Genomic DNA, 13,898 nt, shown 5'->3' with positions numbered 1-13,898 from the left:
CACCGCCGCGTCAGGAGCAGAGAGAGCGGTCACCGCCGCGTCCGGAGCAGAGAGAGCGGTCACCGCCGCGTCCGGAGCAGAGAGAGCGGTCACCGCCGCGTCCGGAGCAGAGAAAGCGGTCACCGCCGCGTCCGGAGCAGAGAGAGCGGTCACCGCCGCGTCAGGAGCAGAGAGAGCGGTCACCGCCGCGTCAGGAGCAGAGAGAGCGGTCACCGCTGCGTCCGGAACAGAGAGAGCGGTCACCGCCGCGTCAGGAGCAGAGAGAGCGGTCACCGCCGCGTCCGGAACAGAGAGCGCGGTCACCGCCGCGTCCGGAACAGAGAGAGCGGTCACCGCCGCGTCAGGAGCAGAGAGAGCGGTCACCGCCGCGTCCGGAACAGAGAGCGCGGTCACCGCCGCGTCCGGAACAGAGAGAGCGGTCACCGCCGCGTCCGGAACAGAGAGCGCGGTCACCGCCGCGTCAGGAACAGAGAGAGCGGTCACCGCCACGTCCGGAGCAGAGAGAGCGGCCACCGCCGCGTCCGGAACAGAGAGAACGGTCACCGCTGCGTCCGGAACTGAGAGAGCGGACGCCCTCCCTCGAAAATACGCCTCTGCCCTTGCCATAAAGTAGGGGCGCGTCCGCGCCGCCTCAGCACTAAGGGCGTCCATCGCCGCCAAACAGGCGTAGATGGTCTCGAAGCGAGCGGCTGACGCCGCCTCGAAAGACCTCTCACCCGCTGGACCCACTGTAGCTGGCTGCATTCTGTCACGTGGGAGTAAGGAGATCTGGGTCCAAATGCAGGGGAAGGATCTTTAATGAACAAAACACAATAAACATAAACCAAAAGGCCAACACGGCACAACACGACATAAACTGAATACTACATAAACTAAAACAAGAAACACGGTCAAGAGCCAAGATCAAGAATACCAACACAAACCATACAGAAGACAATGCAGCCAGGATGAGTAGTGGGAAATGAGTGTTCTTATAGACCAGATGTGATTGTGAACAGGTGTGCGTGTAATCAGTGATAACGACTAGACAGGAGTGTACAATTAGGGATGTGTGTGCAGGGAAGGGAAAACAGTGACCTCAGGTGGCTGAGGGGAGCCCCACAGCCCAGATCATGACAATGTGCTGCTTACCAAGTATTGAGTGCATGAATAAACATACTTTAAACAACTTGAACTTTTCTGTTTTGCAAATCCATTTTTGGATTGATTTTAGGAAATATTCTAATTTTTTGAGATACTGGATGTTTGACTTTCATCAGCTGTAAGCCCTAATCATCTAAATCAAACCAAAAAACTCTAGAAATACTTTACATATAGTGAAACTAGAATATATGAAAGTTTCAGTTTTTGAAATAAGTTACAAACTTAAAAAAAAAATGATATTATCAATTTTGGAGCTGCACCTGTAGTTTAAGTAGAACAGTAGTAAACTTTGAGTACACAACTAGTTTACATCTATGTTTTCAGTGTGTACTGCAAGTATACCAAAAGTATAGGTAGTATACTAATTCAATACTTTTGTAAGCATTTTTAGTACACTTGAAGTATAGTCCCAGTAAACTACTAGTTTAGTAGCTTTACACTGCAGTTATACTTTTTTTTAAAGTTTTCTTTACTGTGAACTTTACATCATATTTTAAGTATACTACTATGTCCCTGTCAGGACTGTGGGTATACAATGCACGGAGACACAAGTTAAACGAAAGCTCTTTAATAAAATCCAAACAGGGAAATCCAGACAGGTAAGCAGGGGAACATACGTCCAACACAACATTAAGACATTTAAGACCAGACAAAAAAGAAGGGACAAGCAGGAACTTAAATACAGAGGATAATCAGGTGCAGGGAATAATCAATTAACTAAACAAGGAAAGGAACATGACCAAATAAGAAAACAGGAACCAAACACAAGCGTAATCCATAAATAGTCCCTATTTAGGTATTCATTTATGTACATTTTGTTATATGACTATCTGAACATACAAAACATCCAAAGAAAGAACAGGGGATCTGCTTGTAAACAAAAACATTTCATTCTAGCTTCATGCATTCTTTTTTATAAACACTTAAATGGGAGTAACTTTCATAAATAAAAAAATAAATAAACAACGTTTTGAACAAAAAGCTAAAAAAAAGACTATTGATGATAATCAAAAGGTAGATGGAGTTGATCAACAGCCCAAACTAGAGTATTGATGCTGAAAATTCAGAACTAAAGCATATTTTTAAGTATATTAAAATGGATAAAACATTTTAATAATATTTCACATTATATTTTTTTCTGTACTTTTGATCAATTAAATGCAGCCTTGATGAGCAGAAGATACTTATTTCAAAACATAAAACCTACTGATCACAAACTTTTGAACGCTAGCGTAGATAAAGGATAAAAAAACATAATAAAAGGGAAAAGATCTTGGTGTATATGTACTTACATGTCAGAAATTCCACTGAAAGTCCTTCGCATTGCAAAGAAAACTGGTAACTTGGGTTCACTTCTGCTGGTTTCTTCTGTGTCCTGTCGTTTTAGATGGGTCTTTTCCTTTCAACTTCTTTGTTTCTCTCTCAGGATAAATATCTACAAAACAGTCAGGAAGCAGACAATATGTAATTCACATTAGTTTTAGCTTTTCTACATCTGAATTATTCTCCCTAAAAAAACTCTCTCTACTTGAGTTGAGAAACATATTGAATCATATCTACATGTAAAAAGCAGGTGCTCAGATTGTTAGAATGCAACTATTACCTCTGAATGAACTCCAAAGCTCCGTCTGTCTCCTCTTGATAACGTTAGTCCAGGATATGTAATATGCTGCGAACAGGCCAGACAGGAAGATAGGCTGGATTAACTCATTCTTTAAATCAAAGTTATCAGAAAGCATTAACGTTACATTCATACAATAAGCGAATAAGCAAGTTATCAAAGGTCCTAGTACATCTCACTGCTTACGTTAACCACTTTAACAGAGCCGTTAAGAGTTTACGTGACACACACATCCTCCGTGAGCGGCTGACCGCGAATCGCGAGCCCTAAACACGCGTTTTATTTCGGTGCCCGTGTTAACAGATGGCTGCCTGTGCAAATTTGTTGTACATCATAAAATAATCACGAGAAAGTGAGCTGATCAGCATGACGTCGCCGTGAATCACATCTTTTGCCAATGAAGCTTGTAATTCTTAACGTAGGAACCCAGAGATGTTACGCCTATAGCGGATATAAGGCCGGGGAATGTGTGAAATCCTCCCGCGACTGTGCTGCCGAATCCCCGCACAAGTCTCTCTCGTGCTCCGCGGACGGAGGATTCGTTAATCTGCGGTTACCGCGAATGTTTATGACACCTTAATATACGAATACAGTTACGAAATATGAAAAATAAAACAGAAATAAGAGACTTACCACAGTTGTGAATCGTTCTTCTTGCTGCTCCCAAATGTCGACCGTTGAAGATAATCCCGCCTCTTTAGATTTGAAATTTACCAGAATGCATTGCGGTTTACAGCATATGTAAGAAATACAACCCACTGCTGTAAAATATTGCTGTAATTTTTACAGCAATTCGTTACAGTGTACTGTTTTGCAAGACACTGCACTCTAAAAAATGCAGGGTTAAAAAAGGACAAAACCAACTACTTCTCTACATTAGACAGAAATCTAACATAAGTCCACTTCTTTGCCGTTTTAAGGCGCTGCTTTGACACAGCCATCAGGTGTGCAGACACTTAGGTGCTTAAAGGAGTAGTTCACTTTCAGAACTAACATGATCAGATAATGTACTCACCCCTTGTCTTCCAAGATGTTCATGTCTTTCTTTCTTCAGTCCCTGGTGAAAAAAACAGCTAAAACCAGCCTAGGCTGGTTGGCTGGTTTTAGCTGGTCAACCAGCCTGGTTTTAGTTGGTCATAGCTGGAAGGCAGGCTGGTTTTAGAGGGGTTTTGGCCACTTTTCCAGGCTGGTCAGGCTGGTCTTAGCTGGCCAGGCTGGGAGACCAGCTAAAACCAGCTACTTCCAGCTTAAACCAGCTAAGACCAGCCAACCAGCCTAGGCTGGTGTTAGCTGTTTTTTTTCAGCAGTGGTTGTGAGGAAATTGTTTTTTGAGGAAAACATTTGAGGATTGTTCTCCATATAGTGGACTTCTATGGTGTCCTGAGTTTGAACTTCCAAAATGCAGTTTAAAAGCAGCTTCAAAAGACTCTAAACGACTCCAGCCGAGGAAGAAGGGTCTTATCTAGTGAAGCAATGGGTTATTTTCTAAAAAAAAAAAAAAAACTATTTATATACTTTTTAACCTCAAAAGCTTGTTTCGTCTAGCTCTGTGTGTACTCTGTGTAGAGTATATAAATTGTCATTTTGTTTAGAAAATAAAGGATCGTTTCTCTTGATAAGACCCTTCTTCCTCATCTGGGGTCGTTTAGAGTCCTTTGAAGCTGCATTTAAACTGCATTTTGGAAGTTCAAACTCAGGGCACCATAGAAGTCCACTATACGGAGAGAAATCCTGAAATGTTTTCTTTACGACTGAAGAAAGAAAGACATCTTGGATGACAAGGGATTGAGTACATTATCTGTACATTTTTGTTCCGAAAGTGAACTTCTCATTTAACTGTAAACTCAGCAATCAAGGTGCAAGCACTATAAAAAGACTGTAAGGATGGATTCGCCATTCGAGAATATTCTTCCCGAACGGTGGACGTTGACTGTGATATGGGGACATTGCAATTACAATGATGTACTGAAGGATTTTACAATGTTATTGGAAATAAATATTTTCTTTGAACCACTTACACACTCCTGTAAACACTTCTAACATTTCTATTTTTTATAAAGTAGTTTTTTTGTTGTTGTTGTTAAAGACATTGTTAAAGTATGGCCTACATGAATATATTGACCCAACACAACACAAAACTTCACATTTATGAAAATAATCCCTCAGTACATCATGGATTTGAATGAAGTGCTTCATTTTGCTAAAGATCTGTGATGTTCTGATATTTGTGTGAATGGATGTGTGAACTGTGTGTAGTGTTTTGGCAAAATCATGCCTAAGCAATCGTAAAAAAAAAAAAACACTGTAGTGCTTGTGTTTATACCGGCCGTGTGCAGCACGTTTCAGAAGACTTTTCAATGGAAATGCCATCATTTTGGAATACTTTTTTAATCGTCATTCATAAATATTGCTAAACTTTTGCACAATTCTGTAATGGAAATGCAACTACTGTTCTTCATTCTCTCTTTTTTCATATATTAAAAAGCTTTCTGTTCTCCAGTATTTGTTTCTGCCTCTACTTATTTGACATAACTGCTGATGGTGAACTGTACTGTACGTGAATTAGGATTTTTAAGTTTTAAGTTTATTTCTAAAGTACATATAAGTAACAGTGTTTAAACCAGGGGTGCACAAACTCTGTCCTGAAGCACTGGTGTCCAACAGAGTTTAGCTTCAACCTCAATTGGACACACATCTTACTAGGCATACTAGAAACGTTCTGGCAGGTGTGTTGAGGCAAGCTGGATCAAACATTGTATAAAACAGTTCAAATATAAACTCAATTAACCACAGTTAAAAGATATAAGACATCTTTTCTCAGACTCTTAAAGGGATAGTTCACCTAAAAAATGATAATTCTGTTATTAATTACCCTTGTGTCGTTCCAAACGCATAAAAACTCAATTCATCTTCAGAAGACAAATTAAGATATTTTCAATTACATCCAAGAGTGTTCTGACCCTCCATTGACAGCAACACAACTGAACGTCCTCTTTCATCATCTGGTGTTTGAGATCCACCAATGGGAAGGGCATCCATAATTGACCTCCGCAGAATATGGCTTGACAGACAGGAGCGTGTGCCCAATGCCTGGTAATGGCCCTTAAACAAGCACATAAACAAAACCTTTACTTAGGTGCACCTTTCCTTCACTTCTCGCAACCTCTTACAATTTTACCAGGTTGATTTACTCTGCGAGCCGCTCAAACCCTGAATAATTCCTGGGCCCTTTCCAAACCAAAGAGCATGATACGATTTTAGCTTATTCAAATAAAGGTTTCAAAAAATAAAAAAAAATTAATTAAAAAAAATTTTATGCAGACTACATGTCAGTGTGGATGCAAGATGCAAGAACAGCTGTTACTCAGACCCTTGCACACTGAGTCCGAAATGTTTTGTTTTCATCATTCTAAAAATTCTAAAAACACACAGATGTCTGTTTCGTATAGTAGCTCATCTGTTGTGAAAAGTTTGCAAAACAATTGAAAATGGAATCATCAAGAAGTGAGGATGATTTTGTTGTCACCTCTCTTCTTAAAAAGAGAAAAAAGAAAGGTCATATTGGGTCCATCCGATTATAAGATATAGAGAGGACGCAGAGAATACCTTTTGTTCGCACGGGTGACTCAAAGATTACTCTTGGATGTCAGTAAACTTTGATGATTTCCTAGTGTTACTGGAGCCACATATTATAAAGAAGTGGATGAACTTGTCAGACGCAATAGGGTATATGTTGAACGTCACCTGGCCAAACCTGGAAAAACAGGTCTCATCCCTTCCGCTTGTCGGAGAACGTGTTAATAGCAGTATTAAATAATGGCGATATCAATGGGCTTTTGAGGGAATCACTTGAGGCCAAAGAGAAAAATGATACCTAAAGACTTTATTAAGCCTGCTAAAGGAAATTGAGCACTAATATGTTGATTTCCCAAATTTTATTATTTTATTATTATTTTTTGTTTGTTTGTTTGTTTGTTTTCAGGTTAAAGGAGAGGCTTGGGGGAAGTTGTTTGGTAGACAGAAAGATAGATAGATAGATAGATAGATAGATAGATAGATAGATAGATAGATAGATAGATAGATAGATAGATAGAAAAACACAGATAGGTGCACTGTTGAGCTCTTTAAAATGGAGGCACTCGACATAATAAATGTAAAACTGTGGAGAAACTGTTGAAACATGTTTTTTTTCTGACCAGCTGTAAGAAAACATCCAAAAGACACTGTTACGTGTTTGTCTTTTGGCAATTATCTATTTGTGTCAATAGATTTCAATTGCAATATAATTTTTTTTTTCTGGTTCCATCATAAATGACTCAATTAGTTTGCTTTGGTTTATTCGTTCCTCTTTTTGCATCTACAGTAATGTTAACACGACACTGTCAGGTACTGGTTTAGCTTAGTAGTTTTACTGAAATAAGCGAAACAAATATGATGTTTACAAGTAAATATTCCATATTTCCATTCCAAAGAGTCCAGTCATGTCCAAAACAAATCTAGGTACATAATGAGGTGAGGTAACCGGTTTAGTGCTAATCAGGGATTGAAATTAACTTTTTCACTCACCAGCCAATTTTACCAGCCATTCATAACTTTTCCAAACAAATTGACAATTTATCTACTTTTTAACCTCAAATGCTGGTCTTGTCTCATCTCTGCGCAGCTCATGCGATCTCTGTGTGATTCTGGTAAATACAGTTAGGGTACGTCTAAAAACTCCCATCTCGTTTTCTTCCCTAACTTCAAAATCACCTTAGATCGCTGCAAAAGTACCGACATAGTGTTTACAAAGTGAACATACAAAGAAACTCAAACTCCCTTAACAAAACAAAAAAAAAAAAGAAAAAAAAAGGAAAAAACAACATTGTAGGACGATTTTGACATTGAAGTTTTTAGACATCCCCTAACTGCATTGACCCGGATTCTATTGACTACACATTCACTGCGCAGAGATGAGATAAGATGAGCATTTGATTTTATTTTTTTTATTTTTTATTTTATTTAATAAAATAACCGATGGTTTGGCTAGATGAGACCCTTCCTCCTCGACTGGGATCGTTTAGAGTCTTTTGAAGCTGCATTTAAACTGCATTTGGGAAGTTCAAACTTCGGGGCTCCATCCATATCCATTATAAAGAGAGAAATCCTCAAATGTTTTCCTCAAAAAAATATAATTTCTTTACAACTGAGAAAAGAAAGACATGAACATTTTGGATGACAAGGGGGTGACTACATTATCTGTGTAATGTTGTTATGAAAGTGAACTAATGCTTTAACCTGCGCAGATTTGGCTTGCATCAAATGTTGTTCATCTGTGTAAATGCATATGGTTTATAACCTTTTTTGGCTTTTTGATTTTGGCTGAGAAGAATCCAGTAGATGAGAATCTCTGTTGTATTTGGACTTTCTGGTCTGATTCCAACACAGATTCACAGACACACACTGTTCATGACTTAACTTAAAGATAATTAATTTATTTGCAGAAGAAACAACAGAACTCAGAGATAAATGCGCGCGCACGCACACACACACACACGCACACGCACGCACACGCACACGCACACACACACGCACACACACACGCACACGCACACGCACGCACGCACACACACACACGCACACACACACGCAGGTTCATGGCTCCCAGCCTTTTCCACCAGGTTGAGTCGGGAGCCTGAGCCCCACTAGTCCCGCTACATCCTCGAGTGCGCGCTCTCCGCGTCCCCGATAGCGCTCTTGCAGACGCAGCTGAAGGCGCGTGGACGTCAGCAGACAGAGATACGTGCGCGCCGCGTGAAGAGCGTCCATCCGCGCGCGACAGAACTGAGCGCCAGTCACCTGAAACACAAAACACACGCACGCACGCACACACACACACACACACACACACACACACACACAGGCTGCGTCCGAAATCGCCTACTTCTCTACTATTTAGTAGGGAAAAGCAGTAGGCGAGCAAATAAGTATGTCCGAATCCTAAGTATTTATAAAAGAGTAGGCGAGAATTAGTAGGCGAATGCACTACTTCTCGCGAGATTCGGGTGTACGTCTACTTAAAGTGCGTCCGAATATGCCTACTTAACTACTATATAGTAGGAAAAAAAGAGTACGTGAAGAAAGAAGTACGTCCGAAACCTCAGTATTCACAAAAGAGTAGGCGAGAAATCCCCGGATGTCCTACTGCTTCAGCCCAGATCCTGAAGTCTTCATCGATGGATACTTTTCAATCCCAGGAGTCCACAGGAGGCCAAAACGTCATCATCGAACGTGATTGAGAACCACGGCGAGGGTGTTTACAAATGTGAGTATTACAACCAAAACACGGTTCCCTGTCTTAAAAATCATATTTGTTGAGCTACTTTATCGTAAACTGTTGATTTGCATAAGGTGCCAAGATGTTATACAGTATGCTTATGCTATAGTTAGTAAATTTGTGATTTCGCTGTTAAAACATGTTTTATGACGTATAGCGGACATTAAGCTTCAGGTAGCACACGCACGTCTTTAAAAGCGGATTTACATAAAACATACATTTTAAAGACGTTTAATAAATGTCTATTTATCAAATGACAGGAAAATGTTCTAGACTAGAGCAACACAAAACACAAAACATCTGAGTGAGTGATGGACGTTATGTGAGAATTCACTGTCACTGCTTTACATTAATGTAAGTAATGTAAATAAACACATATACATATAGTAGGCCTAACTGAACTTCAAACTCATTTCAAACAGAGCTATAACAGAACTTTTCTGATTCTTGATTTATGTGACTTTGTTGCAGATGTTTTGTGGTGGAGCAGGACCTGAAAGGAAAGGTGACTGCAGCATTTTTGGGGAAAAGTAAAATCCGAAACTTAATATAAAGATTGATCATTTTGTAACTTCCAATACAGAGATCTAATGACACTGTGCTGTTAAAATGACAGTTTTTGTATTATATTTGTGCATCTTTGTATGATCTGAAATGTCTGCAGACTGGTGTGTGCAGTGAGAAAGGAGAAATCCACAGCAGCATCCTGGAAATGAGACCCTCCATCACTCCACCTGCCCTTTGCCTCATCTGAACCAGATGTTGCTGCGGTCTCTTCATCAAAAAGACTAGAAGACCAATATGTTTAATAAAGCTTTGTTCCATGTGTATTTATTTATGTTCATGGTTACTTTTATTATTTTACTAATTTATTCATGTTTCCTGATGTTGTCAGTAAATAAAATATAACATTTTCATAAGCCTATGCATTTATTCATTACTTCATTGAAAAAAAAAACAACATTATGCTTGTTTAACTAAAAATATCATTAATTATTAGTCAGCATTTATCATTATTATTGTTGGTACGTGTTGGAGTGGGCTAGCAATGCATTCTAAAGTTATTTTAATTTCTAAATAGTAATACTTAAATTTTTCGAGTGTAAAATCAACAGTCTTCTCCAAAGGTAAGATCTTTGAGCAACTGATCGACGTCTCTTTTGTGCAGATGTTGTAAACATGGAGGAGAGCATACTGGGTAGGGTTGTCATGTTACTGATGCCATGAGGTGTCGCTGTCGCTCAAATTTTTGTATTATTATTACTGCAGAATTTATAATTCCATACAAACTCAGGGAAAGACAAGTATCTTTAACAAAGAACAATCATGACAGAAAACATAACTATAAAAGGTTTGCGTACATAGTACAAGATTAGATACAAAAAAAAAATATTAAATATATTTGAATATTCATAAAATCGCAATGAATTAAAAATTGCCTTTGTTTTTGTTATTTATTTATTATTATTTTAAGTTTCAGGGATGAAAGGACAGAGAAATTCAGCAAGAAAAAGGAAAACAAATCAGATCTAAGCTAGTTTTGCACAATTTTGCCCATTAACATATTCAAGACAACAAATTTGGGGGTTTTAGTCATTTTAGTATTGTTAAAAATATAAAAACTTCAATCAATCCAAAATAAGCAAATTTCATCAACATCAAAATGTTTACAGATAGATGAATTAAATCCGTCGTTCATATCATTTCATGTTGCGCTTGTTATAACGTCATAGGTCACATGATAACGTCAACATGGCGGAACGCATCCATACTCAACGAGATTTGGCTGTTGAGTAGGTACTCTTTTAGCGCTCGTTAAGTAAGTACTTATTGAAATTAAGTACCTACTCATTGAGTAGGCGATTTCGGACGCAGACACACACACACGCACGCGCACGCACACACGCACACACACACACACACACACGCACGCACACACACACACACACACGCACACACACACGCAGGTTCATGGCTCCCAGCCTTTTCCACCAGGTTGAGTCGGGAGCCTGAGCCCCACTAGTCCCGCTACATCCTCGAGTGCGCGCTCTCCGCGTCCCCGATAGCGCTCTTGCAGACGCAGCTGAAGGCGCGTGGACGTCAGCAGACAGAGATACGTGCGCGCCGCGTGAAGAGCGTCCATCCGCGCGCGACAGAACTGAGCGCCAGTCACCTGAAACACAAAACACACACACACACACACACACACACACACACACAGACCAGATCAGAGCTTAATCCGGATCAGATCGGGTGTCAGACGCGGATCACGTTCAAGTGCTCAGTTGCTGAACGCTGTTAAATGTTCATGTGGAGAAACGAGCTTCATCAAGTAAAGCAAGCTCGTGTTTCACACTTCCATGACCTGAAACACATTACTGTTACTGTAATATACATTCCGTTACCTGGTTCCTCCTGAACTGCTCCAGCACATATTTATAAACGAGAGTGTTTCTGTATTCGGAACCTTTGGCGATCCGGATCTCCTTCAGTAACCCGCGACAGGTCAGAGCCGCCATCATCACAGACACAACCAGTCGAGCACAGAGACACTGACAGTGATACAGCTGACAGACCCAACCAATCAAACACAGAACCAGTCGAGCACAGAGACGCTTGCTTCTTCTTCTTCTTCTTCTTTCGAGTTTTATGGCGGATTGGCAAACCAACGCAAAAGGTGCATGTCCGCCACCTACTGGTCTGGAGTGTGGAACGTACACGATTCAGTTGTGGACTATTAACTATTATTTAGAAAAAAAAAAAAAAAGGAAGGGGGGGAGGAGGGATAAATTAGCATAGCCTTTCAAATCATTAAACTCTGTACATTAATTTTGTCTTTTTTAAATACTTAAACAATTCTTTATAAATTCTTGACTGCTTTGGTCCATAACCTAAAAGTGTCTTTAAGGAAATATTACTGATTCCCATCAGTTCTAGTTCTTTGACCATCTGATATCTTTCCCTTTCATAAGCCACACACGTTAAAAGAACATGTTCGACCGTTTCTGATAATCCACACTTATTACAGTAGCCTGAATCATGTTTACCTATTATGTGCAGATTTTTATTTAATGCTACATGTCCTATTCTTAATCTAGTTAAAATAACCTCCTTCCTTCTGCTTCCATAACTTGGTCTCTTTTTACCAACACTATCCTGTATCTTAAATAAATGTCTCCCTTTTCTTTCATTTTCCCAACTTTCCTGCCATTTCTTTACAACCTCAGTACCCAGCTGGCATTCGACCGACCTTAAACGTTTAAATGTGGTTGAAATAATGTCAGTTTATGAAAAAACATTAATTCAACGTCAAAACAACGTTGAATACCAAATGGTTGAAATGGTGTTGTTAACTAACTGTGGATTCAACATAGAAATAGAAATAAAATTTGAGTTGTACGTCAAATCAACATTATTTTTACAACCATGACTTTTAAACATTTTGTTGAAATATATCAGTAGAAAAATGACGTTGTTCCAACATTCAGACAATGCTGATCAATTGACTGTTGAAAAAGTGTTGATGCATGAACAATGATACAACAGTGAAAGATCAACTCTGAATTAAACGTTTGTTAAGTAACATTAATTCAACGTCAAAACAACGTTGAATACTAAATGGTTGAAGTGGTGTTGTTAACTCACTACGGATTCAACATAGGAATAAAAATAAATGTTTTAGTTGTACGTCAAATCAACATTATTTTTTACAACCATGACTTTTAAACATTTTGTTGAAATATATCAGTACAAAAATAACGTTCCAACATTCAAACAATGCTGATCAATTAAATGTTGAAAAAGTGTTGATACATGAATAATGATACAACGTTGAAAGATCAACTCTGAATTAAACGTTTGTTGAGTCATAAAAACGCTTTCTCTATAATAATGATATTTTGAATAGAAATAAGTCTTTATTTTTTTCATTATTGGTTTAGTAATGGGTTGTAAGTGAATCAGTTATTTAATAATGAAGGGAATTTATACATTTGCAGACTCAGTATAGGGTTAGGGTTTTGGTAAGGGTTAGAACTGAACTAAAATAATTCTAAGGTGCTTTAATGCAATACCTAAAAGCAGTGTATCATCCACACTCTCTGTCTGTCCTCCTAGACTTGAACATACCTCTGTCGCCTATATCTGTTTGTTAAAGCCTAACAATTTTAAAATTAGATCAATGTTTTTAAGAGAGATTATAATTTCTACAGGAACAATTTCTTTAATAGGCTAATGTAAATTGGACTCAAGTTTGGTCATTACCTCAAAAAGTCCTCCTCATAAGGTTATCCTACAAAGGTATTCCTACACAAATTTAAAATTGATATTTAAAATGCTCTTTCTATGAATGCTCCTGAAACAATTTCTCATTTCTGGTCTTACCAATATACCCAGCATTTTTGGAATAATGTGAAGATTTCCATTGCTGATAATATTTTAAAAACATTTTTTATCACTTTATCTTACAAACATGTGATTAGTTTTTTTTTTTTTTTGTATTAAAGGATCGCTCTTTAAGAGTTTGGTTTTATTATAAATTTTATTTTATTTCTATGTAAATTTCACAGTCATAAATGCAAGGTAATGCTCTCTTTTTATGGTGTTTTAAATTAAAATGTATGTAGATGTGATGTCAAAATCTAAAAAAAGGTAATTAAAGTAATTAACATTACATAAAATAACATTTTAACATAATATAAATAATAAAATATAAGGAATGGTGCTGACCTAAAGTATAAATTGCATTGTAATCCTATGGAATTTTTATTATATATATATATATATATATATATATATATGTTCTTCTTGTTGAGGCAT

General features: G+C 38.5%; 1 protein-coding gene and 1 long non-coding RNA gene across 2 annotated transcripts; one reads left to right on the top strand and one right to left on the bottom strand.

Moving 5' to 3' along the window:
- Positions 1-8,583: 8,583 nt before the first annotated feature.
- On the top strand, positions 8,584-10,376 carry LOC141299400 (uncharacterized). Its single transcript, XR_012341769.1, has 4 exons — positions 8,584-9,068; positions 9,341-9,434; positions 9,552-9,585; positions 9,745-10,376. It is a non-coding gene; the product is annotated as an uncharacterized lncRNA (long non-coding RNA).
- Positions 10,377-10,659: 283 nt separating this feature from the next.
- On the bottom strand, positions 10,660-11,636 carry LOC141299399 (protein FMC1 homolog). Its single transcript, XM_073829759.1, has 2 exons — positions 11,486-11,636; positions 10,660-11,253 (listed from the first exon to the last, which is right to left on the bottom strand). Exons 1-2 carry the CDS (start codon positions 11,600-11,602, stop codon positions 11,050-11,052), a joined length of 321 nt encoding a protein of 106 aa, XP_073685860.1. The 5' UTR covers positions 11,603-11,636; the 3' UTR covers positions 10,660-11,049.
- Positions 11,637-13,898: the final 2,262 nt, after the last annotated feature.

Source organism: Garra rufa, chromosome 23 (assembly GCF_049309525.1).
Source record: "Garra rufa chromosome 23, GarRuf1.0, whole genome shotgun sequence".
Classification (NCBI taxonomy): Eukaryota; Metazoa; Chordata; class Actinopteri; order Cypriniformes; family Cyprinidae; genus Garra; species Garra rufa.
The sequence above is the reverse complement of the archived record's forward strand: the minus strand, read 5'-3'. Positions and strand labels throughout refer to the sequence as shown.

Coding starts and splice junctions, on each gene's coding strand:
- LOC141299399 (XM_073829759.1), bottom strand. CDS start 11,602: ATGATGGCGGCTCTGACCTGTCGCGGGTTACTGAAGGAGATCCGGATC. Junction 11,254..11,485: donor AGCAGTTCAGGAGGAACCAG/GTAACGGAATGT, acceptor TTTGTGTTTCAG/GTGACTGGCGCTCAGTTCTG.